The sequence below is a fragment of the Sesamum indicum genome, linkage group LG3 (assembly GCF_000512975.1).
Source record: "Sesamum indicum cultivar Zhongzhi No. 13 linkage group LG3, S_indicum_v1.0, whole genome shotgun sequence".
NCBI classification, from domain to species: domain Eukaryota; kingdom Viridiplantae; phylum Streptophyta; class Magnoliopsida; order Lamiales; family Pedaliaceae; genus Sesamum; species Sesamum indicum.
In genome coordinates, this window is record NC_026147.1 from 9,355,675 (window position 1) to 9,382,200 (window position 26,526).

General features: G+C 36.3%; 5 protein-coding genes across 11 annotated transcripts; all 5 read left to right on the forward strand.

Moving 5' to 3' along the window:
• Positions 284–7,554, forward strand: LOC105157816. Its single transcript, XM_011074299.2, is given in 14 exon segments — positions 284–773; positions 775–931; positions 2,610–2,762; positions 2,856–3,068; positions 3,142–3,231; positions 3,410–3,526; positions 4,065–4,334; positions 4,791–4,947; positions 5,077–5,154; positions 5,663–5,763; positions 5,995–6,165; positions 6,374–6,448; positions 6,813–6,920; positions 7,109–7,554. Coding segments are annotated over 14 exon segments (2,235 nt in total). The 5' UTR covers positions 284–543; the 3' UTR covers positions 7,424–7,554.
• LOC105157817 (probable nucleoside diphosphate kinase 5) lies at positions 8,180–14,547 on the forward strand. 6 transcript variants are annotated; one of them, XR_002286716.1, is made up of 6 exons: positions 8,180–8,393; positions 10,393–10,617; positions 10,945–11,052; positions 11,185–11,294; positions 11,763–11,945; positions 14,046–14,547. XR_002286716.1 is itself a non-coding variant. In XM_011074300.2 (5 exons), the coding sequence occupies exons 1-5, from the start codon at positions 8,326–8,328 to the stop codon at positions 11,792–11,794; spliced, it is 543 nt and encodes a 180-aa protein (XP_011072602.1). In that variant the 5' UTR covers positions 8,180–8,325; the 3' UTR covers positions 11,795–14,013. The 6 variants fall into 6 exon arrangements, 4 of the variants coding, with proteins under 4 accessions (XP_011072602.1, XP_020548011.1, XP_020548012.1 ...); XR_847480.2 differs by having other exon boundaries at positions 11,763–11,926; XM_011074300.2 differs by lacking the exon at positions 14,046–14,547 and having other exon boundaries at positions 11,763–14,013.
• Positions 16,357–18,074, forward strand: LOC105157859. The gene is made up of 5 exons (XM_011074355.1): positions 16,357–16,395; positions 16,811–16,883; positions 17,075–17,625; positions 17,788–17,956; positions 18,055–18,074. Exons 1-5 carry the CDS (start codon positions 16,357–16,359, stop codon positions 18,072–18,074), a joined length of 852 nt encoding a protein of 283 aa, XP_011072657.1.
• LOC105157818 (sm-like protein LSM1B) lies at positions 18,770–21,323 on the forward strand. Of its 2 annotated transcripts, none has more exons than XM_020692239.1 (5): positions 18,770–19,241; positions 20,126–20,189; positions 20,268–20,383; positions 20,469–20,531; positions 20,793–21,323. In XM_020692239.1, exons 1-5 carry the CDS (start codon positions 19,203–19,205, stop codon positions 20,868–20,870), a joined length of 360 nt encoding a protein of 119 aa, XP_020547898.1. In that variant the 5' UTR covers positions 18,770–19,202; the 3' UTR covers positions 20,871–21,323. The 2 variants fall into 2 exon arrangements, with proteins under 2 accessions (XP_020547898.1, XP_011072603.1); XM_011074301.2 differs by having other exon boundaries at positions 18,775–19,241; positions 20,121–20,189; positions 20,793–21,289.
• On the forward strand, positions 22,180–26,526 carry LOC105157819 (transmembrane protein 87A). The gene is given in 9 exon segments (XM_020692644.1): positions 22,180–22,618; positions 23,524–23,823; positions 23,825–23,953; positions 23,955–24,016; positions 24,019–24,099; positions 24,102–24,430; positions 24,916–25,011; positions 25,342–25,483; positions 25,643–26,526. Coding segments are annotated over 9 exon segments (1,515 nt in total). The 5' UTR covers positions 22,180–22,418; the 3' UTR covers positions 25,819–26,526.

Here is a 26,526-nt window from a genome sequence, read left to right on the forward strand (position 1 = left end):
TAACAATAAATTCATCAAATTTATTATGGTAAATTCATGCCACGTAAGATTTCAAGTTCTTGAAGTTGTAGTTGTAGTTATAAATTACTCATCCTTGAGTAATAAAAATTTACGCAAATACCCTTTAAAATATATTATACTAACACCCCTAAATAGGTGTATCTACAATTTTATAAAAAATAAAGAATATTTGTGTGTTTAAATTAAACTCAAGGGACGTCAATATAATTTTCTCCGTAATAAAAAGCAACGCCACTCTGAATTCTTTTCCGGGATTTCAAAGGAGAGAGGGTAATATGCAAATACCTACAACTCTAGGGGCTACATATGGTAATAAGCCATAACTTAATTTGAGTGATTAAACAAACATCCGTCTCAACGCAGAAAGCTGAGCCTCAGCGTCATCCATCTTCATAAGAGTTCGCTCAAGAAAGCCAAGCGTTGTTCGGCATTAATCACATACACTTGTTCGCCGTTACTCCTCTGCCTTCAAGAAATCCTTCAGAAATACTCACTTCGTCTTCGATATCCGTTCAGTAAAAAATGGCAGCAGAATTCTCCAAAGCAGTTGAACTTGGCCTCAAGCTCTCCAAACGAATCTACTACGGCAAGAACGCACCAACAGTCTCCTTGGCGCCGCCGCGTGGGGCGGAGATGACGGCCGAGACGGAGAGTTACCTACCGACCGCGGTTATGGTGTACGCTGAGATAAATGAGCCGGGGGTGGTGGATAATCCTGATGTTCCGAGCTACCAGCCGTATGTTCACGGCAGGGCCGGTGTTGATTCCGTTGCACATGCATGGGGTGGAGCTGGAGGTGGATTGCTATTTGGACACGGCTTTCGTAACCGTCAGCGGCGCGTGGAGAGTACACTGTGTCGCTGCGAGTAGGAGTTGTGACTGCCGCATTGCTGTGCCGATGGGCGAACAGGTCAGCTGTGAATATTTCTTCTTTAATTTATTGGGGTGGGTTTTGCTGAGATTTTATTATTACAGAAGGGAATCCGATAATGTGAATGATGTGTTAAAAGAAATTCTGTAATACTGCAAAAATTGCTTAGAAAATGTTGATGATTTAAGAATAGTGGCTGGAAAAGATTTTGTTGATCTTTTTTTATGTATGTATATATGGTGTTAACTAATACTCTTGCACATGATATTAACAGATAGTTAAGGGTTCTGCAAAACAACTAATCTTTCATAAAATAATTGCCTGAAATTAAATTAAACAACATCACTTAATGATTCTACCACATAGTTTTACGGGAAAAAAATTATTTAAAGTAGAATTAAATCTTTTATACTAATTTATATATCCCACATGTATAGCATCATCAAAATGAATGTTTATGTTCTTATCTTGGGACGTTCACAAATAATCTCTAATTCCCTAAAATACAAAATCTTTTTCGAAAAATACTATCTAACGTTTTGACCACTAGTTTAACTGAAAACCATTGGAAATATTCCAGTCTTAAATTTTTATGTGAAAACCCATGAGGGTTTACAATTGAGAAATTTAATATGAGATGGATAGAGCTTTTTTCTGTTACTTGTTCATTTATGTGTTAAATGAATATGCTGTAAATGAGCATCACCAGCGTTTTTGCAATGCCAGGGGAGATGGGAAAAGATTTTTTATCACACATCCGTTCACACTTATATCACACTTTTGCCGTTCATTTTCAATTATGATCTAATTTAATCATATATTTTAATTTACAAAAGAACACGTGAGGCCACGATAAAACATCCACACTATAACAAATATCTAATGTGCGACACATAAAAAAAACTCGTATTAGCTGGTACTTTTGTTGGTCTCCTTGTCTTTATGCGGACAACAGGCAATTTACACAATGCTATGACAGGGACTGCGTTCCTTATAGAATTTATAGAAAGACAAAATCTCTTTCGGCTTCTTTTCTTCTCTGGTTGATTTGCTAATAAATGTCTGGACTCTGAAGGGATCTGGAGCTAGTTAATGGACTTAGAACTGTTTGGCTAGTTTGCTTTACGATACTAAGTGGCTTTGAACTCTGATTTGCTTGTTAATGGGCTAGTTATCCATGTTAACTGGTAAATAGAGGTCAAACAAATGCTTTAACCACGGAGAAATACTTTTGAAGTGTGCTCCTGAGGTTAAAGGTTAACATGCTAATTTTAATTTTTTTTTGCGATGAAATAAAGTTTCAAATGCGAGTTGGATCATAAGATAATTGGTTTAGAAGATAAATATGGCCTCCATGTTGTTGGCAATGGGATGGTATGAAACACCTATTCAAAGACTATTATACATTCTGAATGACTTAGGAGCCGACCAAATTCAACTTTGGATAGTGTTTGTTCTATTATCTTTGAGATCAACTTTGATCTTCATGGTATCAGCTCCATTGCTCTTTTGCTAACTTACTCCAAATCCCTCTTGCACGAGTAGTACGCTAGTGCAACTAACTCCGGTGGATAAGCTGTTGTAAACGATATTGCCTTCATAGGTTGGCTTTGTATTGGTTGTGCTTAATACTAGCATTATGTTACTTAAACATGCACAAACTTTTTACTGCAACTTTGATGTTTTCACTGTTCATTGAGCATTATTTGGCTAACAGGGTTCAGTTCTAGGTGTAGAAGTTGAAAGCCCTTTCAAGTCATACTCTACACAATTGATTTCATTGGAAGCTACAGGAGATGCGGTCAAAGCAGCAAGCAGTAAAGATGGATTCCTGATAAAAGGCCAGATATACACACTAAGGGTTCCCCAGGCAACTGTCGTTTCCACGGAATTTTTCAATTATTTTGTTCCTCAAATATCTTCCGTGCATGCTCATGATATTATATTTGTTTCTATTTTGCAGGTAGATGGCGGAACAATGCTATCAATTAAAGTCAGTTGGTCCCAGAAGTTGTTCTATCAAGATGGGCAATTTTGCCTTGACGTGCCTTTTGTTTTTCCTTCATACGTCCTTCCTATGGTGAAGAACTTAGTTAAAAAGGAAAAGATTTTAGTGAATGTGAATTCTGGAATTGGAAATGAACTCTTGTTTGAAAGTGCTAGTCATCCTTTGCAGGTATTCACATTTGTGTATCTATTCTTTGGCAAGAATCTTAGAACCATCATCTTAACTCATCCTTCTATGATAGAGAATAGGACAAGAAGGCTCAAAAACTGGATTTTCTTATGAGAGAGAAGTTTCAATGTGGTCCACGAATGACTTTAATTTTTCATACAATGTAAGATCTATGTGCTCTTTACTTTCTCTCATATATACATCTGCTCTAGTTGTCATGCTAAGCAACAGGTCCTTGAGCATGGTCGGTCGTCTTCCAATAAAGAAAAGTGCAGGGAGCTGTTATTCACCTAGTAATTATCTCACTGTCTCTGATACATGCTTTGTAATGAACTCTCCAGATTTCTTCAAGTGAAATTGTTGGCGGTCTGCTGTTGCAGTCTCCATCTTTGGATGATTATGATCAGAGGGAGATGTTTTGCTTTTATCTATACCCAGGGAAATGGATAAGTAGTAAGGTAATCCAGGAGTCTACTTCTTTGTTAATCCTTCCCCCTGATATCTAAAAGTCACAAGGACAAGTTACATTTTTGGTCTTTTTGTAAATGTATAAATCTTGACTTCTTGATTTGCATCATAGCTTCTTGTATTCATTATTTTAGCTGTCTTATCTAGGAGTATGCTCTAACAAGGTGTGCATTTCTTTCTGCGCAATGTCCAGAAAAAACATTTCATGATTCCACTTAATAAAGATATTTCAGAAAACAAATTTACCTTCAGAAGCTGTGCTTGTCTAACCTCGTTATTTAAAATGTTACATTATCTATACACGCTTTACCTCCTTATTCGTTAGCTTTTACATACTAAAGGCTTTTTAGAATGGATCAATAGTTAAATTCAGAGAAGTTAAGTTTTTGGTAAAATCTCCATAAACATTTTTCTTTTCTTAATGTTTGTGGTCCTTCCTCCTTCAACGTATTCAGGTTACTATTTTATGTTTTGGTGGCTTTGATATCCTCTGTGCTGGTTATTATATTTGACTATTCTTTTCTACAGGTTTTCAGAAAAGAAGTGGCGTTTTTAGTTGATATAAGCGCAAGCATGCAGGGAAGTCCGCTTGAGAATGTTAAAACAGCGCTTGTAGCTGCTCTTTTAAAGCTCAATCCTGTAGATACTTTCAACGTTATAGCTTTCAATGGAAGTTCTTTATTATTTTCTCCATCTTTGGTACCAGCAACTAAGGAGCACATTGGAAAAGTTTCTGAATGGATTCAGACCAAATTTATAGCTGAGGGTGGCACAAACATCTCTGCTCCTCTGGACCAGGTATTTTAGAAAACCACAATCTAGTGATCCTTGAATTTGTGGTTAATGGTAATTTTGGTTCAAAAGTTTTGGCCTGCTTAATGATAAAATGTCAATGAGGCGATGAAGTTTAAATAATTGCCCATACTGCAAGCACGTAATGTCAAGTTTTCCTGTTTGGCTTGGTAAGGAATGGATTGTGGCAGTAGTTGGAGGCTTCTTTTTAAGAATATTTTGTGATTGGTTGAGTTCTGCTCCCTCACACATTCCCAAGGAACTTTTATTGCATATATCGTCATGCAGATACTGCTTGGAAACATATGTAAATCTTTGTGATGTTTTAGTCGACATGCAAGAAGTGTAAAGCTAGTTTGATTATAACATGAACTACATATTAATGCAGGAATCAAATGGTGAAATATGATTCATCTTTTCTATTTATTACATACATCACTTTCTGTAATTTGCTTATGTTAGGCTATCAACATGTTCTCAAAAACTGTTGATGTACTTCCCATAATTTTTCTCATTACTGATGGAGCCGTTGAAGATGAAAAAGACATTTGTGATGCAATGAGAGGCCACCTCATGAAGGGAGGGTTGACCAGTCCACGAATTTGCACGTTTGGCATAGGTTAGGTGTTTGCTCCTGTATTAATCTCCTTGTTTGTCCATTGAATTGGAAGTTATGGTGCTCCCTTTTTTCTATTTGGTACTGCATGTGTTTTTGACTGTTGACATCAAGTCTGCCTTATGATATCAGGTTCTTACTGCAATCATTACTTCCTGCAAATGCTTGCACAAATCGGGAGGGGCTATTTTGATGCTGCTTTTGATATAGGTTGGGCTTTATGGTCCATTTCCGTGGACAGATAATTTGTTTGTCTCTTCATGATATCACCATATTTAATTTGGTTGAAGCTCATCTTTAGAAATTTGTGATACTTCTAAGTATTAAATGAACACTTGGATTCATCCTCTCTTCAAACACATGAGATGGCATACCTGATATGCAACTTCTGTTTTAGTTTCTCTTTTAACCATCTGAAATGCATTATATAAGAGCTGTCAGCTTCATTGCGGAGAAATTTCCAGTTATGAAGCTACAATTTCAAACTTTCCAAAAATAGTACCTCACATTGATTTCATCAGTTGTAATACCCAGCAATATGAAGTTTCAAAATGTGAATATTTTTGGTTGGGAACTTTGTAGAGAAGAAAATACATAAGCTGTTAGCTACATGTTGGATTAATGTTTTATGTGCCACTTGACTATGGAGCCTTCAGGAAAGATCCCGGTCCTAATGTTTCAGTACCTCTGATTTTTATTCCAATGTTCCTTTTGCCAGGGTCAATCAACTCGCGAATGGGAAGATTAATTAGTAAAGCATCATCAGTCGTACTTGCAGATATAACCGTTGATGCTTTGAAACATCTTGATTCCCTTGAGGTATGATGAATTCCGAATATAGTCCTGACTCATCCCTGTCATCATGAGGAGAAAATAAGATTTGGTGTTTATTCCCCTTTCATGGAAAATCATAGTATTCACTTTTCATTAATTAATCAGTGAATTTTTTTTATTTCTCTAAGCTAATTATTTCCAGAATTTTCTTATTCTCTTGATTACATTCCTTATGGGATACCCCTTTTCATTTTTAATCTGTGTTCTTCACTGCAGATTTATCCGTTTCATATTCCAGACCTGTCGGCTGGATGTCCATTGGTTATATCAGGAAGATATTGTGGAAACTTTCCTGACCGAGTTGAAGTTGGTGGCACCTTAGCTGATTCAAGCAATTTTGAGATAAATGTGAAAGTGCAAAGTGCAAAAAATATACCTATTGACAGAGTAAGGTTTCACCTTCTTAACAAGAAGTTATATTTGGAAAATTAATGGAAGTTGACAAATGCTCTGAAGTGCACTTGGAATTTCTCATTGCAAGTTCTTTTCTTTCAGTTGAAACCTGTTTTAACTTTTACTTGAGGATCATGGCTGAGTAAACTTAAAACAGCACAAAATCTCTTTCACATACCACTCTACTTGCTTCCAATGACAGGTACTTGCAAGGAGACAAATTAATGCACTTACAGCCCATGCATGGTTTTCCGGAAGCAAACAACTGGAGGAAAAGGTTTGTTGTCTCTCGGTTTGAAGGGAATTACATGATGAAGTAACCGATGTTGCTTTCTTTCTAGATCAAACTACCACAATTATTCTGAATTTGTAAATCCTATGGACACAACACTCTAGGCTGACAGCTCTCAGATATGGTAAATATTAGAATTCTTTCTTGATCAGTGCTGCATTGCTGGGCACATTAATTTTCTCGAGCTTGTGTAAGATGTTCATGTTCGCCACAATTTTCAAATGTGTGCTAGGCTACATTACTGATGGAAAGTTCACTAGACCAGAAATCATACTAATGCTTTCTTTGATGCTCCCGATCTATCTCAGTTGTGTGAATCTTAGTGACCAGAATTGTTCCATACCTGCAGGCCACAAAACTAAGCCTGCTTACAGGGGTGCCTTCTGAGTATACGATCATGATTCTAATTGAGACTGATAAAACGAAGTTATCTTCCAAGTCAAAAACAGCAGAAGAGGTGAGTCTACTGGCACTTAATTACATAAATTTTCCTGCAGACTATGTAGTTTCTTATCTATATGGGCTCTAGTTTCTTTATAATTTGAAGTCTGCGTTAGAATTCACTTGTATTCCAGAACCAATCTGTTAGGTGGTTAACCATTTCTAAGCCGTCTCCATGAACTTAGACAATTCTTGAAACTGCAGAAAACGCCTGACCTTAAAGGGCAGAAGATAGTATTCCTGCGGGGACTGGGCATTGGCTTTGGCAGTGTCCAGGCCACAGCTGAAAACCGACCTCCTGAACATGCCGAGCCTAAGCTATACGAAACTTCAGAAAAGATATTTAAAGCAGCCTCAGATTTTTGTGGGAGAGTGGTGGATTGCTGTTGCTGCATGTGTTTCATTCAGTTCTGCAACCGGCTCAACGACCAATGTGCAGTTGCTCTTACTCAGCTCTGTACAGCTCTCGCATGTTTCGGGTGCATGGAGGTGTGTTGTGATATCTGTACTGGTGATTAGATGCATCTGATAGGATTCAAGACTCACTGCAAAATTCATGTACATAACAAGAGCTGCTTCCAACTGTTTGCACAATGACACAGTTGTGTAGTTATTATTATGCTTCAAAACAAATGGAACTGTTTGCGGTACGTAGACTGGTTTACTTTCTTCCAAGAAACTGGAAAATACATGGAAACTAGTAGCTTTGTGCATCATACAAATTGTATATAGATTGCTAGTACAAACGATTGATTGAGTATATGAATGATCGACACAAAACACTAATACGTCAACTCAAAATGAGGAGTCAAGCAAATATAAAGAAACATAAAAATTGCACTTTTGAGAATATTTTGAAAATTTATTAAAACGTAAGATTAAATATGTCAAAATTTTCAAATTTTGAAAATCCCGTAAGAGCGTTCCACTCCATCCTAGGTCTAAAAGTGTAATTTCTTCCCAAGAATTAACAAATTAAAATGAATGGTAGATAATAATATTTTTAAATAAATACTCACATATTTGATGATGTCTAAAACTAACTCAAAGATCAAAATGTTTGATTGAGTGCCTCAACCTTAATCTTATAGACAAGATTTCTTGATCGGCGAAAATCAAATCAACGTGTAGTCATATTTTTGTTGTTGGTGTAAGAAAATGTAATATGTACCCAAATTATGGTGGCTACTATGGCCCATTTTGAAAAGGCCCAGAATGTCCTTTTGGACAAAACTCAAAGCCTAGCCCGCAAATCTCGTTATGTGGTCAGTAAAGTGGACGTGCTTCGGAGCAGCAGAGTTACCTTGTAGCATTTCCCGCTCTGCCAGTTGTTGTAGTTGCCATATTACTGACGAGAAATCACTTTTGCGGCGGAATTGCACCTAATACTCTGTGTGCTTCTGGTTCCAGTTGTCATCCAAATGGCTCTTCGGTTCGGTCCTTGCTTCGTGATGTGCCTTCTCCTCTGCGTTCTTATTTTTCCTCTCCGGTAATATGTGCTGTTTTCTATGTAGTAGAAGTAATTAATGTATTCATAATTGTTGTTTGTAGCCCTGAAGAGATGTTTCTGATTTTTGAAGCAATGATCTATCTGATAGCTTTAGTTGGACTTGGGACTCCGTTTTGTTAGATTGTTGGTATTATTAGTTGGATTGCTTAATTTTTCTGTTACTTAGCTTTTGCAAAGTGATCGTAGTTCCCGTTGTTATGAATTAATTGAAGGTTGGAAATGTTAAGCTACACCTGGATCTTTGGCTGAACAAGTGAAAAGGAAAAGCATAAATCGGGGAAGATATACCCATGATTTTTGGTAATATAAGCCTAAATAGTCTAGTTAGTCCTTTAAGTTTGCGGTTAGAATCAATTTAGTCCATCAAGTAATTTCTTGATGTTAGCATCCTTAAACTTTACGAGGCCGGAAAAATGGTCATGTGACCAATGCATCTCTCTGGGGCAATTTTGTCATTTTAACAATTAAATTTAAACACGACTAGGCCGTGTTTGAGACACGGGGGTGTTTCCCAGACATGCACGTTCAATATTCAAAACGAGAGTTACCCGGCCTGGCCGTGTTGCACAATATGGCTGCATTCTTCATTGTAAAACTTCAATGCGTGAACGGACAAGAACATGCTCAAGCCATGTTCCACCTTTAAGGCTGTGTTTTCATCATAAAGTCACAACCAGAATCCTTCTTCTGTCGGGATTTTACTTTACAAACTTTCCAGATAGGATTAAGACATTTTTGAGGGGAAGGAAAAAATTATTTTAGTTGAAATACGTTCATTTCAGCACATCATTTACTAAAGTAGTTAGTTCGCATACAACATGTAATTAGTACACATTTGTATTTTTAGCCTTTCTAGCCGTCTCATAATCTCATTACATTTTCCACGCCACAAAAACAAGTACACAAGCCATTTTTCTCAATTTATCCAAATTTTAATTTTTAACTTTATCTTAATATGTTGTTGGCTACTAAAGAAATAACTCTTAAATAAGGGCCAATATTTAGCATTTTTGACCAGAAGCTATAATACTTTTCCCACCTAAAAAAATGACTAATTTGACAATTTACAAATTTAAGGGACCAAAGTGAGAAAAACAAACGTAAATTGACCATTTTATCATCCAAATAGTCAAATCTGCCCACATTTTTTGCAGGAAAATGGTCCTAAAGTTTAAGGATGCTAAGCTCGAGAAATAAACTTGAAGGAGTAAAGTGATTTTAAACACAAACTTGAGGGACTAACTATACCATTTACCCATGATATAACTATATGTCATGGAAAGAGCAGTGGAATAAACAGATAGTTTAACTAATTACATGTGCACCAGTTTTTCCGTCACATTTTTCAAGAAAACATTAAAGTAACATTCACTAAAAGTTTTCCCTTCACATGTTTCTGTGTCACTTTGCCTCTTGGAATTCCTGTTGAGATTTTGGTTGAAACTCTCTGGGGCTGGCATAAGGCTTAGACTAGACATGGTTGCATTTGGTTAGAGGTCTTGGCAGTATATTTTATTACTGCATGCATCTCTGCCTCTTTGGAGAATGCAGATGCAGCTGCCATTGCTAAGCTGGAAGCATTGCAGCCAGTCTCAGTTGGAGAAGATGATGAGCTGGAAGCTCGTTTTTTGTTTTTGTTGTTGCCTTTCTTTTTCTTTTTTTTTATGTATATAACTCGCATTTTCCTTGTACACTTTTATTAGTGAATAGGCGTCTATTTATGCTGAGTTGTACACCAGCTGGACCAATCACGTGAGGCGGTTGAGTTAGTTATTTGGCAAAATATATTTAAAATTGGAAGCGGCCTTCTCATTTATTCAAGTGAAATACAATTTTCCAGATATCTTTCGATTCTCCCTGCCATGGCTAGTTTGATCTCAAGCTCAGTTTCTATAAGTTTTCAGTTTCTTCAAGTTTCCATCAGTTAAATGATTAATACCTGCATCTTTTCCTATAATCTTTACTGCACGGACTGTAGATCTTCAGCTAATGTGGATACAATAAAAGAGAAGACCCTGGCAATTATTAAACCAGATGGAGTCAATGGTAACTACGTTGATGTGATAAAGAAAACTATTTTGGGTTCTAGCTTCAGCATAACACAGGAGATGCAGCTTCAGTTAAATGTGAATACAGTGAAAAGTTTTTATGCTGAGCATGCTTCGAAGAGCTTTTTCTCAGGCCTTGTTCAGTACATGACAAGGTATGTTTCTCTGTCTTCATCTTGAGTTAAAGCATTATGTTGGTAGAATACCCCTAATCCTAGATACATGACTAATGAAGCTCAGATGAGCTGGTTTGGCTTTCTGGTTAACCAAATAATCAAACAGGGCCTAGATTCATATAATTAAATTTCAGGCATAATATTTTTAAAAACTTATTTGTGTTCCAATTTTTTTATTTGTGCAAGTGGATATGCGAGTCGATCTCACCTCTCTCTCATAAGGTCTCATATTAAGACTTTGTGGTCTCTCATTCTTTCCGTCTGTGTCTGTTTGAGATTGATTCATCCACTGTCATTTCTAACTAGTGGGCCGGTGGTGATAATGGTCTTGGAAAAGGAAAATGCTATAGCTGATTGGCGTGCTTTGATTGGACCCACAGATGCGAACATAGCTAAGGTGACTCATCCAAAAAGGTTTGTTATTGCATAATGGTTTCACATCCTATGTTATAACTTGTTACTATCATGGTTAAGTTTTCTATACTTGTCTTGCCTCCTACTTCTATGATGATGTTTGTTTTAACCTTATCTTCTTTTGAAACCTAGTGTCAGAGCCTTCTGTGGGCTCGACTTGCAAAGAAACTGTGTTCATGGTTCAGATTCGCCACAATCTGCTGCCAGAGAGATATCTTTTTTCTTTGAGAAGTCATCTTCAGGTCAAGTTTCAATCTTGATCTAAATTGTCAAAACATGCACTAATAATATGCCTTGTATAACTTCATGGTAACATCTCTGGAAGACTGCATAATTTCTCAAGTAACTTAGCAGCCTACTAATCTTGTAGCAATGCCTTGAACTTGTAACAAAGTCCATGTATATTCCTCCATCTCTAGTCCCGTAAACATAGGATTAGACAAAGTTAAGAAAATACTTAATTTATCATCTGGCAAAGAACTTAATTGCTTTCAACTTTTTATTCTGGATAGCAACAGTTTCATTTTGCACTTTGTTCCTTTATGGAATATCCAAAGGATTTCTGGAATAACTGAAACCACAAGTGATATCTCACATTGTAGATGAAATCTGGGTAACATCCAACTAATAAAGATTGCATTTGCATCGTTTTTAAATATCAGAACTGTCTATCTATGTGTCTGATAATGCTACATTTATTTTTTTGGCAGCAGCCATTGTTTCACAGCATGATGAATTATAAAGTTGTGGATGCTTAGAAGTGATTCATGCTCTGTCAATACCTTGGCCCACCTGTTATCCATAGAAGCCATCAATTATTGACGACTGCGAAACTTCTTTTGGGAAATTGGATTTGAATGGCATTGATATCCTAGTTAGGTGCTTTATGGAAGGTTTTCCACTCTCACTCTTTCATTCTCTTACTTTCTTATTTGTTAGTTACCTTGTTCTTCTAGGTAGAAATTCCAGAATGTTAAGGTTGCCTACACAAATTGTTAACTTATATGGATGTTCTATAACTTGTATGAATACAATGGATGAACATGATTCATGGGGATGACTGAGAGTTCCATTCTGAAAACATGAATGCTGATTATGTAAATATCTTTTACCCAATATATGCTTGTGAATACTCACAGACGAAATATATGGTATATGTTATATGCAACCCACACAAAAGCGCTACGTTGATCGTTGCTCACTACTTTGACTTGTTTCTTAATGTGAGTTTCATACTGAGCAAGGGAAAAGTATGTCTTTTGAGTTTCAAAGAGATATTTGTGAAATGCGTACCTGAGGATACTAGTATATAGAGAAAGATAGTTACTCCTTTCTGAAATTTCTTGTGATTGCCTTTTGATGATGGTCTCAAGTACAAGATAGCATATCGCCCGATGGAACTTATCCGCCAGAAAATGATAAGAACAAGGGGTGGAGCTCTATTCAGTTAAGTAATATTTGACTGAGTCTCCTATTAAAAAAAAATGAACTTATTTTCTTGTTAAACTGAAAAAAAAACATAGTGTCTGTGTTTCTTATTTTTGTTTTTGTTGCCTAAATATGTCAAGTCTCTTTCTTGGCAAACATGAGTTGCAACTTATTAAATTGTTCAGCCTCGTGTTTTGAATGGAAGGATATATACGAGTTTAGATATATTATCTCAGATGGAAAGTCCCAATTACACCAGAAGTAGGTTTGCTTTCAAAAGTTGCTTGTTGTTAATTTTTAAGAAAGTTAATGAAAATGATAATATAGTGGCGTGTGCACACTTGTAGGTTTGGAGTAGATATTGATAGACATACTGGAGTTGCCATTTGTGCTAGCATTTTTGCTATTGCTGATGCAGAATGGACATGTTCCATGGCAGGTGTTGAGCCAATGGCAGTTTTTTAATGAATCACTTACTATATGTTTGAAAATCTTTGTGGATAGTTTTTCGTCGTGGTTATCCTAAAGCTGTATTCACCCATAAGCTGGCAACTTTTAGTGGTATTATTCACTCCGTCATATGACACATGTACCTTGTGATGATAATGAGATGTGGCCGGAATGCTTATCAGGAGTAAACATGTGATAACCTTGTGTGAAGGAAGAGGTAAACAAAAAAGAGAAAGGTGGAATTAAGGCTAACTGTTTGAAATTGTTTCTACAAATACATCTGTCCTGTTTATGACTGGTCCAGTGGTGTCGAGATAATTCTTGATTTTCTATCCTTTTTAATCTAGAAGCCAAACTTGAATTCCCCTCTATCATGAATTTGTTTATTTTTCAATAAAATATCTGGTACAGAAGGCGAAGAATTGAATATGCCTGCATTCATTGGTAGGATCACTATGTTCAAATTTGTCATTGCAACCCAACTGGTCCAAGCATTATTTTAACCATGCTTTACAATGCCCAGTTTATGTACCACGACATGGAAATCTTGTTAAAGTTAGTCCCCTTATTTCTGATGAAATGAAAGGTGCTATTATAATTGCTTATGCCTGACTTTGATTTGTGAATACTGCAAGCCTTCTGCATTTTATTTGTGAATCTTAGAGAATGAGAAAACTCTTTAATTCCTTAAAAACATTGAGATCTTTCTGCCTGAATTTGAGAAGATAAGACTTGTCATTACAGCTAATTTCAGATTTGGGACCATTCTTGAATCTAATGTGCTTCATGAATCATGTAACTTGTTAATAATGTTGTAATTGAGCTCCTCCCAATCAATCTCTGCATGATATGATTGGGACTAATTTTCGTGCTTTTGTGTTGTCAACTCTGTTATAAATTCTGGGTCAATTTCTGAACGAGTATATCATCACTGAACTGTGCTTCTGATGGCACCACGGTACTGGATTCTTGGATACCAGTATATATATGCACGAAAGATTTAGCATACCAGTTGATATATTTCTATTACATTGTTTATGTAGTATATACTTGAGTCATTTGATGAGTGACAAGGTTCACAACTTTCTAACAGTTACTGTTTGTTTTTGCTGAAGATTTTTATAACAAGAATATATTCAAGATCCAATGAGATTTGGAAAGCAGTCAGAGTGAAGCAGTTGGGGGGTGGTGACTGACCACTTTATGGAAGATAGTAGTCCACGTCTTATACTATCCTTGTTTAATTGAGGCAAAGGTGCAAAACATTCCAGATTTGGCAAGTACTCGATTTCCCTTGCTAAAAGGGATTTCTACACCCTACACTTCCACTACTTATATGGCTTTTTTCCTTCTCTTTGGTCGTAAAAAAAGGGTTGATTTTTCTTGGTTGCAGTGACTTTTTCTTTAGCTTTCTTTCTTTCTCTTTAACTTGTCTCATCTCTTCTCACATGCATCCCGAGGGATATGTGTAATTTCTATACATGAGGAAGCTCAAGGAAACTCCAAAGAAAGATGGTGACGCGTTTAATGACGTCTTACTCCTATTCTTATTTTTATAATTAGTTAAGGGGTTAATTACATTTACATCCCTTCTCAAAATGTAAAATTATATTTATACTCCTTACGAAAATTTTGTTTACATCTTATTTCGTTTTGTTAGAATTTGGACGAAAAATTCTGATATTAGAAAAAAAAAGTTACATAAATTTTTAATTTTTACCTCCCATTTAACTTCTTGATGTGATAATTTTGTACTTATTGAAGAAAAATTGTAATAATGTTAACCTTTATTTATATATATATAATGTTTATTTTCTTATACGTACAAAAACTTACATGAAAATATTAAATGATGAGCAAAATAGAAATTTATGTAGTTTTTTTTTGTTGATGTCGGTACTTTCATTCAATTCTAAAAACAAAGGAGGTCAAGTGTAAATAAGAAATTTTTGGAAAGGGTATTAGTATAATTTTGAGACTTTGTTTGGGGGAAAGTTTAATTTTGAATTTTTGAAGGAGTCTCAACTGTAATTAACTTTTTCTATAATTAATTAATGTTGGACCTGGAGTGGGACCACGATAGTGATACCTTGGAATTCTCAAAGAAATAGAGGAAACTATTAGAAGAAGTGAGATCACAATACTGACTTTCTTTATATTGGTGCTTTTTCGGAAATTAAGGACACTTGTCATTTCTGGAAATAGATCCGGGATTGAGAAGGGTTGAAAGTCAACCCGAATCCAATTGTGTTGTGGAGCTATTTGGGACAGATGTCAAACTACCATACGCCACGTTTTGTTATAAGCTTTCAATGAGGATACTTGCACTCAAAAATTAATTTTTCAAATAACGAGAATCTTCATAATTCTATCAAATTTTAAGAGAGTTGGTTATAATTTATCTTTTTTATTTAACTATGCATAATTCAATTGTGCAAATGATATCTTGGATGGATTATCTTGTGTAGAAAGGTACTCACCACCACATTCGGCAATTTGGAAATTAACGGGTTTTTCTAATGTAAAATCTGTTGGTGTGGAAGTCAACTTATAAGCGATATGTGGTTACTGCAGTCCGCGTTGCAATCATATTTCAATTGATCCATGTCTTGGTTTCAGTTCGAAGGAATTAGGAACTATACTTGTAATGTTCACATCAAATGGTCTATTCAACTCATAGAAGTAGAAAAACACAGTTTGATCAATATATAGTTGTGAGTATTTGATTTCAACATAGAACAACTTGTGAATACCAGAAGCCAAAAACGTAGATTCTTTGCACTTAACTGTGGAATGACTAAGAACAACTCTGAAATCTGCTGGACATTCTTTGCAACTCCATAAACTTGCAACTTTTTTGAATTCCCGTGTTTGTGTTTGTGCCTGTGTCTGTGTCTGTGCGAGTTCTGAATTATATCACACATTACGCTACTCATAAAGTCATGCAGTTTCAAATCTTTGGACAGTCATAGATTTTGATCACTTATCTTATAGAATCTTGAAATTCTTGTAGTAAAACCAGAATGTTGATGATTTCAACTTTAGACCATCCCAGCTAAGGAATCCATGATCTTCTTTTTTCTGTTCATATGCTTCCTCTATGTGTTTCCTTTTTTATGAAGATATGATTGCTTTTTGTTTAACCTTTATCAGATATTTTCGATCGCTAATGGTGATTAAGGCCTTTAATCAAACACGTTATTGATATAATCTCGTGTCATCTTAGTGACCTTATGATATATTACTCCTGTTTCGAGATTAACACTAGGCTTGATTACCTCAGGATTAGCACCTTAAACTCTTGGATTAGACAGGTGCCACGAGTGCCCTTTGAGCATTTGGTTGTACTAAACACACCCTTAACACCTCACCCATGTGTGATTTTGTAATAAAAAAAGATTATTAAGTAACTACAAAAACCAATATATGAAGGAGAATGTTCTTTCCCATGGCATGCATGAACAGGTATGTTTGTTTTGAGATATTGAGATTTGATACTAGGTTGAATACAACTTGTAAGAAGAGTTCCAACTGGTGAATTGTCTAATATATTTGGGGACTTGAACCAATAGAAAAGCTGCTCAGCTTGGCCTGCTTTCCATAACATACTAATCTTTATTTATTAGTCCCAAAGCTCAAATCTCATTGGCTTCTAGGATCTGCTTCTTTTGCACCTGACTTTCTCCAACCAAAGAACCTTTAGCCAGCTTTGCTGCCTTCACTATCAGTCTTCTTGATCAATTCTCAACAGTTTTTGCTTGCAAGATGAAGGTGGGAGGCAGTGAAAATTGTGACTTGTTTTTGTTAGTAACTTTTTTTTTACCTCTTTTTCTTGTGTTATTAACGAAAAGTGTTGTTTTTCCAATGTGTTTGGCTGCAGTTCTTCAACTGGATGCAGAGTAAGTTCAATGGAGGACAAGGGGATAAGAGAAGTAATGCAGTTCCCGCTACGAGTGAGTAGTTTTCCATGTTCATCTGTCACGTATTTGCGATGAATTCTATGAGAAAGTTGATAAAAATATGTGTTTTTCTAGATACAAACATATGAATTCGAAGTAAATGCACCGATTCTTGTATTCTGCTGATATTCCACCAGTATAGAGGTCAATTGTATATAGTTACTAATATGGATTGCATTGTGCAGATCATACAAAGAAAGAGCCTCCAAAGGAAGAATTTAGTGACTGGCCTCATGGATTGCTGGCAATTGGTACTTTTGGCAATACAGATCTCAGAGACAGACAAGACGTTCACGTCGAGCAAAACACAGTGAGTGAAGTTCCTCAAGCAGATGAATGTTCGTCTCCGGATTTCTCAGAGTTCACCGCTGAAGAAGTGGGGAAGTTGCAAAAGGAGTTGACGAAACTTTTATCTAGAAAACCAGCTACAAAAGCTGAGGAGCCCATTGCTGATCTACCGTTGGATAGATTCCTCAACTGCCCTTCAAGCTTGGAGGTAGACCGGACTACTTCCAATAGATTCAGCACTTATTCAGACGATAAAGGTGAAGAAGAAATTGATCGGACCATTAGAATTATCCTCGGAAGATGCAAAGATGTTTGTGAGAAGAAGAAGAAGAAAGCCATTGGGAAGAAGTCATTGTCTTTCCTCGTCAAGAAAATGTTCGCTTGCAGAAGCGGCTTTGGACCCACTCCTAGTTTACGAGATACATTTCAAGAATCAAGAATGGAGAAGGTATGCACGATATGTTTACCTAGAACATCCAATCTTGAGAACACTTTAGAAAATCTGATCATTGGAGTCGAAGGAGTCAAATAAATTACTGTCTATAACAAGTTTGTGACGGCTTCTAGTCAACATCTTGCACAATAACGACTTTTCTATCACCACTTACAGCTTATGAGGACAATGCTCACCAAGAAGATATACTCTGAGAGCTCTTCCAGATCTCCATCGTCAAAGAAATATATAGAGGACTGCAGGTCTGCATCAACAGCAGAAAGAGAAGAAGAAGCGCAAGATAAAAATCAAGACGGCTCTAAATGGGTCAAGACTGATTCTGAATGTGAGTGTTCCATCTTTTCCCATGTTAAAGCATAATGTGAAGTTCAAATATACTTTTAACAATAGTACTAACAATCCTTATAATTTCTTGGTTTGCAGATATTGTTCTGGAGATATAATTAGACACTGCTCCAGTTTCACATATCAAGGTTATATTTGTTCTTCCCCCATCTTGAGTTGAAGAAAATAAGAAAGGAGGGTTGAGAAGATACTTGGGATCATGGCCAAATGTGAATCTTCTGAAAAAAGTTAGCAATAAAATCCAATGCAGGCTGGCTCATGAAGTGACCATTTCATTTTGCAACTCAATAGCTTTATAGTTGATTGAAAGACAACTTTCTGTCTCTCCTTTTTTCATGGTTGTTTCCTTCATGGATGCAAGCACCATGTTATGTAATATTCCCCAATTGATTTTTCTCTACTTACTTGTGCTTCTTTAGACATTTTCTTCAGTTGTAAGTGATTGCAATACATTTTTCTACATTACTTAACTTATTCAAGCTAGTTTAACAATCTCATTGTATTTCCTTTACAACTCATAGTTAATAAAGCCAACCCCCCCCAAAAAAAAAAAAACAAAAAAAAGTGCACCACCAAGAAAATTGCATAAAGAACAATCTGGTTGAGATTCTAATGAGTCTGTTTAAGGTTATGTATTTGCATTTAAAGTTATGAGTTCGAGTTCTACTAAAAGTGTGGTTAATTTATCTCATTTTATGTGAATATTATTAACTTAGGGGGCTTGATTGAGAAACAAAATAATTTAAGGGCCAAACTAAAACTTCTCAAAAGATGAGAGTCTAAATTGGGGGAAAAAAGGAAACAAGAATGTTGGAAGCTCCTTGGGAAGGAAAAGAGGTAATACAAGGAGAAAAACCCAATTACCACTTTCATAATAAGCTTTTTATGCGTTAATATTATGTGCCTCCTCCCCCGGATTTGGGGATAGGCCCTTGCCCATGAGAAATTAGGGTTTTCCCAGATCAGATCTTCAGAAGTAAGTCAACATAAGCTCCCCTCACTTTCAAACCTCGATTTTTTCCCGTTTTCTTGAAATAGAGTTTAGCAGATTTATCAAAGTTCAGACTTTTTTGCGCTTTTGGGGTGGGGAAATAGAACGCGCAAATCTGAGCTGCCAATGCGATTGTTTCATCGAAATTGCTCGATTTTTCGGTGGGTTTTTGGGTAGTACAGGAAAAGTTTAAGTCTTGTTTTGAGCTCGTCAATGTCGTGGGCAGGCCTGGAAGATGTTTACCTCTCGACTTCTCTTGCTAGCTATCTTGATAGTAAGTTTTGTTGTTTGTTGTACTAGTTATATAATATTTCCAGCTTTTGTTGTTATTTAAAATTTTAAGTCCGAAATATTATGTGCTTCTGGGGCAAATTTGAATCGAATCCATTGTATTGATTCTTTTTTTTTTATATATAGAGTGTTCGAACTGTGCCATTGGCTCTTTCGAAATCTGGATTAATGATGTCTAAATTTGAATTTCTTTGTTTTCTCTTGTGCTTTTGATAATGGTAGATGGGAATACTTAAATTGACTGTTTTTGTATTGTCTTTGTGGTGTTGAATGATCTTTACAAGAAAATATGCCATTCGGTTCGGTTCGGTTCTTTATCATGCTCATCTGTGAAATCATGTTGACAAAGGGATGCAACCTAATGTATAGTAGATTAAGATCAGTTGGTGCATGGTTTAGAGAGGGTGGCTGTTTTCTATATGGCTATAATTGCTAATGTATGTTAAAGGAGTTCTATGCATAAGAATGAACGATATAGTTATGATTGTGCACATGCATTATCTTTTGTGTTATAGTGAAATATTATGCTTATCAATGTTGATAGTTAGCAATATTGGGATTATATATTTTTTGTTTCCTACTGGCACTTCTTCTTTTTCACTACTAATTTTTGCCATAAAGCTCCATGTCATGCATGATAATTTTATATATTGGTGCTGAAGAATGCTTTGTATGAGTTTTGACACTCTGTTGTATACAATTGCTTAACTTCGAAGCCTTTATGATTTGGCTGACTGAGCAAATTCATAGTTTTGAGAGGTTCAAGGTCTCTTTTCTTTCTTTATCTTTATTCGTGAGCCCTTTTTGTTTTTTATTTCGACTATGTCTTGCATTTCGAATTGGATTAAGTGTTTTTTCACAGGAAAGCTTCTTGTATTACTTCGGGATGGCCGAAAACTGTTAGGGACTCTTCGTTCGTTTGATCAATTTGGTAGGACTTTGAACTTATTAAATACTCAGCCTGCTAGTATGCTGAAGTAGCTAACAGAAGTTGATGTCTTATTTGTAGCTAATGCTGTTCTGGAAGGTGCATGTGAGCGTGTTATTGTTGGTGAACTTTATTGTGACATCCCACTGGGTCTGTATGTAATCCGTGGGGAAAATGTTGTCTTAATTGGGGAACTGGTATGCGCCATTTTATTTGCAGAAATTACTTTCATAAGTTTTCATTGCCTTTCTCGCCTTACATAGATGTTATCTGATTGGTTAGGACTCGGACAAAGAGGAGCTTCCTCCTCACATGACCCGTGTCTCAACTGCAGATATAAGAAAGGTAGGCTCTACTCATGACATTGCTGTAACTATTCACGTTTATCTCACTCCCTTTCTCAGGACAGAATACGATGAAAAAGCATTACTGAGTAACTTAAAAACTTTGCGCAGCTTCTTGTCTTAAAGGATCCACAGTGGTTTTCTGGCTTGCTTTGTTTATTACTGCTTGATTTCAAAGTTCTCATGGTTAAAAACCCATCTCCCTCCCCCAAATACCTTATAAAGTTACTTATGCGTTAAAATGCATTTCCTCTATGTGCAGGCACAGAAAGCCGATAGGGAAGCTTCGGAACTGAAGGGCACCATGAAAAGGAGGATGGATTTCCTTGATATGGATTAATGTAACTACTAGTCTGTGAGATCCCAGTTCGCCATTTTGGTTCAAGGCCATGCAATGACGTCTGCAAATATTATAGCAGATGCTGCGTGCTGGAAATACTATGTTACTCTACCGGAGGGTCATTTATTATTGCTTTCTTACCGAAATTCACAATTTAGACAAGCAAGATTGAGAAACTGATGATTAGTTTTCATTTTAGACTTTTTAAGTATGATTTGTGCTATCTTTAACTTACTGATGCCCTACAAATTTGGATTAGATGGTGAAAGGTTAAGTATCTGAGATCTTCCATAGTGTTTTGTTTCAGGAAGACTGTCAGAATTTGGCTCATTTGTATAGTCAAGTAGGGTGGGTTGTTGGCATTATGTTCTTTGTAGTCCAATATAATTCTTGAATGTCATTTGCATGAAACTGTAAAATTTTCTGCCTGAATTTGAAATAGAAAATTCTGAATACTCTACTCTTATATTTGGAATACTGTTGGACACTTTTCAAAATGTTGAACACGGTTCAACAGTCACTTACAATAGAAAGACGGGGAAAAAACATTCACCTCATTTGACAAAAATATTTTCTAATATAATATTTACATTAATCTAATCCATTTTCACCTTGACTAGGATTTGAGACTGACTTTGAGATTTTAACAACTTTTGTTGTGAGAATGAGTTATGAAAAAAGTTGTAAATTAAATGTTTGAAAATAAAAGTTAGAACTGGAAAAATAAAAGTAAAGAAAGTTTGAGTATAAAAAAAGAGCAGCTAAATATTTATAAGTTTTACCAATAAACTGCATAAGTTGGTATAATGTTGTTTATAAACTTTTAAATGGATAATTACATTTATATTATGTGATTCACTATTTATTTATACAAATCACTTCTATCTTTTGGGTAGTTACAGAAACCATCAATTGTAGTAGAAGAAAAAGGATAATTTGTGTAATCTTGTTGACATTCTCTAGAAGGGTATGTGTACTTTTTAAAAAATATGAATAATTTGTATAAATAATATTTATATTTTTAATAAGTGGATATGTAATTTTTAAAGATCATAAATGAGGAAGTATAGATATAATTATCCTACTATTAAATTAATTTAATCCATTACTCGTTTAAAATAAGTACTTGCAAACGCCACCTTAAAGTGTTTTTTTGTTAATTGATCGAAAATGTAATATTGTAATTAATTATTTCATTTGAAAAAAATATATAATACAAACAATTAATTATGTTAGATCACTAATAAATCATATATCCAACTTGATTTTTCATAATAAAATATTTAGGTAGCATATTGAATTGTTTGAGTAGAGGGGACATGGCATCACGTAATGAAGATGAGGATTGGGATGTGCGTTGGGGATTCGTTTGCAGATTGCAGGTTCGAAGTGTGTGCTCGTAGCAGCATATGATTCCTCCCAGTTCGAGTCAATTAAATAAGTTTAACCGTAGTTAGGAGGCGCGTGTGCTGTGTAAGTCCTTTCGCCGCCTTCTCCATTTCTCTCTCGATCCGCGCACGGTTTCAGCTCAACTTCCACACCGCAGCAATGCTACGCGTGAGCTCCTTGATTACCATTCTACCCCTGGAGGCGGCGCTGCTCTTGTGCATTGAGGCGTTGGTGCATGAGTACGGTGGAGAGAAATTCGTAGCCAAAGGCAATGCGTTCGTCGTCCACGGAGGAAGTGAAGGAATGTACTCTTCCGCGCCTGCGCTCAACGAGTCCTCGCCTCGAGATTCTTTTATTCGGTGATTTTTCGTTTTCTCTCCGCTTCGATTTTGTTGACATTGATTTTCTGGTCAATTCAGTTCTGCTTTTCGGTTTCATTATGGTTTTAGCTTGAATCTAGTAAATCGGTGTGCTCTATGGATATCTCCGTTGAAAGACTTGGAAGCTGGTGTTTATAGCCGTGATTAAGTGCGAGATCGTGCACATTATAACTGTTTACTTGTGAATGCAAATGATTCCTATTAGTTTGAGTGTCGAAGGTTTTCTAGTTATTGAACTAAAGTCGAACGGATTCATTGAATAGCCTGAGGGAGGAATCGGCGCATTTTGCATTACAGTAATGCGAAGTTTACGGACGTCTGCTAAAATTGTGTTGCAGTTGAAAGTTTGACTGAAAAACTCTTCGATGGTTCAAGTAGACCCTGAGATTCGTTATACTTCGTAGAAATGCATTTGGATTAAAGCCTTTGCTTCAGAGTTAATCAATTGGTACCGATACATGTGAACTTCACTGTTGACTTGCAATTTTAGCTAACATTTGCATGTACTTCTTGGTCTGACTGCTGCTAATGCAAGCCTCTGAGGTTGACAGCCAATCTTATGAAATATGATTGTACAGAGGTGCCCTTACTTTTATCTTCAAATAATAGTAAACCTCATTGCAATTGCTTCTGATTAAGAACAATGAAACTATTGAAAATCTTGTAAGATTAATAGGTTTGTTTTTTGGTATCTTTAGCTGGACAAAACCAAGTATTCTTAATAGACAAACAGCTTTTTCTTCTTTCAGGAGGGAAGGATCCTTTCTTCTTCTTTAAATTTAGGATGATTTATTGTTTCTGATACATGTTTCCCAAGGAGTCTTGTTCTTTAAGTTATGTTGCTTTGCTCTGAGCCGTATCTGATGTTTTTTACTCAAAACCAGATTTGAAAACGTTATATCCCGGAGGCCGCCGGAGCTTTCTAATTTCAGCTCAGGATCAATTCATGCAGTCTTATTTGAGGCTGATGACAGAGGAACAGTAGGAGGCTCTACCTATGGGTGTCAAAGAGCTGTGTTCGGTAATGCAGATCTTGCAAAACTTGGAGTCTGCAAGCAAGGTCAAATCATTCACCGCCTATCAACTAACAATCCAGGTTGGTCTCAAGTGTTTGGTGCCTCAGTCAACATTGATATGACAGAGACTATTCTGCATCCAAGATCAATACAAATTACAAAAACTGGATAAACTGTGTTTCATTCACTGTGATCCACAACTTAAAGATATTGTTGTTGATGTAAAGGCTGTGTGGAAGAATCCAACTGGTTAACTACCTGGTAGAATGGCACCACTTATGAAGTTATAGGGTTTGTGGTGCATTCGTGATGCTTGGAGTCTTCTGGTTTTCACAGTATGCAAGATTCTGGAGAGAAGTTCTTCATTGCAGAACTCTATTACATTTGTGATAACATTGGGAATGTTTGAGATGGCCTTTTGGTATTATGATTATGCTGAGTTCAATGAACTGGAACCAGACCAACTGGGATCACTGTCTGGGCAGTTACTTTTGGAACTGTGAAGCGTGCTGTATAACGATTGATCATCCTGATTGTTTCTATGGGTTATGGTGTATTTAGACCTACCTTAGGTGGTCTTACATCAAAGGTTCTTCTACTTGGAGGAACTTTCTTTGTTGCATCCGAAGTGCTCGAACTGATTGAAAATGTTGGTGCCGTGAGTGATATCTCTGGAAAAACTAGACTGTTCTATGTCCTTCCTGTGGCGATCTTGGATGCTTTCTTCATCCTTTGGATATTTACCTCCCTCTCTTCAACATTAAACAAGCTTGGGGTACTTGGTTCTCATTATGGGTTTCCTGTGTCACGAGTACATCTTTGAAAGCTTATCAATTTTGGTGTGTCCTTGTATAAAGCTGACAACCAATTCAAAACCTACTTTGCAGTATATTTTCTCAACTTTTGGGTTGGATAGTAGAAACAAGATCAATAATGTCTTATAAGAACAGCATTTCACCTGTTGTATTGACTGATTTTGCATCAAGTGAAATTTAAGAGAAATAACTCTATTCATCAAACCAGCAAATAAGAGTATTTGTTACAATTCTATTACATTCCATGGCCATACAATATATATTCTTATCCTAGTTACATTGTGGACTTGGAGTCAGGTTCTTGACATGCATTTCCTCTATCTTAGCTCTGGTTTACAAATGACAATCTTTAACGTTACATGTTTCAGCTTTTGGAGCATTAGTTTGCTAATTAATGTTGACTCGAGTGAAATGCCCTCTTCATATTCTTCTTTTGATGTGCCAGGCAAGGAGGATGACTGCCAAATTAGATATTTACAGGAAGTTCACAAGTGCGTTAGTTGTTGCAGTTATACTGGCAGTTGGCTGGATTTGCTATGAGGTACATTGGAATATGTTTTACATGAGGCCATCCTCTTATCATATTTTTCAGCAATTTCCTCTTTCTGGAGATAACATGTGAACGTCAAATTTGTTACAAGAAGCGTACAAAACTTAGATAGTTAACAATCTTCACACTTCAAGAAAGTCGCAAACCATACATGTTATATGCTGAATTGGCTTATATTGCCAAAAGCTGCGGTGAGACAGTTGTATACTTAAAAATTCTCCACATTGTGCTTGATTGTCAGGTCATAGTCGATGCTAAAATGAGTTTAAGAAAGATTAGAAAAGAGTGAACAGAAAAATAATAGTTCTCTTTTATTTGGAGCTGTATGCATTTCTTCACCGGCATTTATGCAATGAGCAATGGCAGAATGCATGGATCAGTCCTGCCTTCTGGCAAGTATTGTCTTTCTTACTCTTGTGCTTCATCTGCGCGCTTCGGGCGCCATCATGGAATTCAACACGTTAAACATTTTGTTCTCATTTCTGGTATGCAAGAATTTACGGGGCAGCCGATGACTGCACTTGAACCGGCATTTATGCAATTTGTTTTTTATTTTTCCGCCAATTTGTTGATTGTATGATACTTGTAATCAAATTTTTACATTGTACCCTGGAACTGCTCCACAGGTATGCTTACTCTTCTGAAGATGCCGATGAAGAATTTGACAGGGATGAGACTCTGCAACTCATAAGACCATCCCCTCTTGCCTCAAAGGATGTAAGGCTTCCTGAACTCAGATCAGCCCAGAGCGACAACGGTTTACCCATGGTAAATCTTAAAGAAGAGAAGACTGCATAAAAGAAACATGACTGTCTGTAGCTCTAATTCACCGAAGCACGTCTGGCCATGGCGTGGCTGATTATTAGAGTACTTGTGTTGTTACCAGTATCTTGTTGAAAATATGCAGGTGGAATAGGAAACGGAAAGTTAGAAATACAAAATCTGTTGGATGAGTGGACTTATCTCTCTCTCTCTTTTTTTTTTGGGTTCATTTTTTTTCTTTTGACTCTCCTTTTTCTCTCTCCGTTTTACATATTCAGTGATTCGAGTTTTATTATACCCAATGTGCAGTTGCCAGATAGGAAAAGTTGTTCGTCCAACTCATTGTGCACAAGCGTGTCGATGATTTAGCATTGTGTTGTTTATGTATAATATCATTTACTTCTAGCCCTCGTAGAGGATGGAGTTGTTGTTTCAGGTGATGCTTTTACTCGTTCATTAGTTAATGAGCGATAAGAAGATGATGATGATGATGATGATGAATGCTTCATCATTATCATTTTCCTTTGTACAAAAGTTGGTTATCACGCCCTGGAATTTGAAACAAACTATGAATATGCATTTGATTAATTTTCGACCCATCAACAGGACGGGATCCACTTGTAACAAACCGACTCATTTTGAGCAAGGCCAGATCTAGATCCCCATTCAATAATTAAGGAAAGATCATGTCACCATCAAATTCTGAAAAGTAATCTACATGGTATCTCTGTCTGGTAGGGTAGT

Bases quoted from the DNA above. Each gene is read 5' to 3' on its own strand.
- LOC105157817 (XM_011074300.2), top strand. From the start codon at position 8,326: ATGGCTCTTCGGTTCGGTCCTTGCTTCGTGATGTGCCTTCTCCTCTGC. The intron at 8,394-10,392 runs GTAATATGTGCT...CACGGACTGTAG, and splicing joins GTTCTTATTTTTCCTCTCCG to ATCTTCAGCTAATGTGGATA. The intron at 11,053-11,184 runs GTTTGTTATTGC...TTTGAAACCTAG, and splicing joins AAGGTGACTCATCCAAAAAG to TGTCAGAGCCTTCTGTGGGC.
- LOC105157859 (XM_011074355.1), top strand. From the start codon at position 16,357: ATGAAGGAGAATGTTCTTTCCCATGGCATGCATGAACAG. The intron at 16,396-16,810 runs GTATGTTTGTTT...GTTTGGCTGCAG, and splicing joins CCCATGGCATGCATGAACAG to TTCTTCAACTGGATGCAGAG. The intron at 17,957-18,054 runs GTGAGTGTTCCA...CTTGGTTTGCAG, and splicing joins GGTCAAGACTGATTCTGAAT to ATATTGTTCTGGAGATATAA.
- LOC105157818 (XM_011074301.2), top strand. From the start codon at position 19,181: ATGTCGTGGGCAGGCCTGGAAGATGTTTACCTCTCGACTTCTCTTGCT. The intron at 20,190-20,267 runs GTAGGACTTTGA...TCTTATTTGTAG, and splicing joins TCGTTCGTTTGATCAATTTG to CTAATGCTGTTCTGGAAGGT. The intron at 20,384-20,468 runs GTATGCGCCATT...CTGATTGGTTAG, and splicing joins TTGTCTTAATTGGGGAACTG to GACTCGGACAAAGAGGAGCT.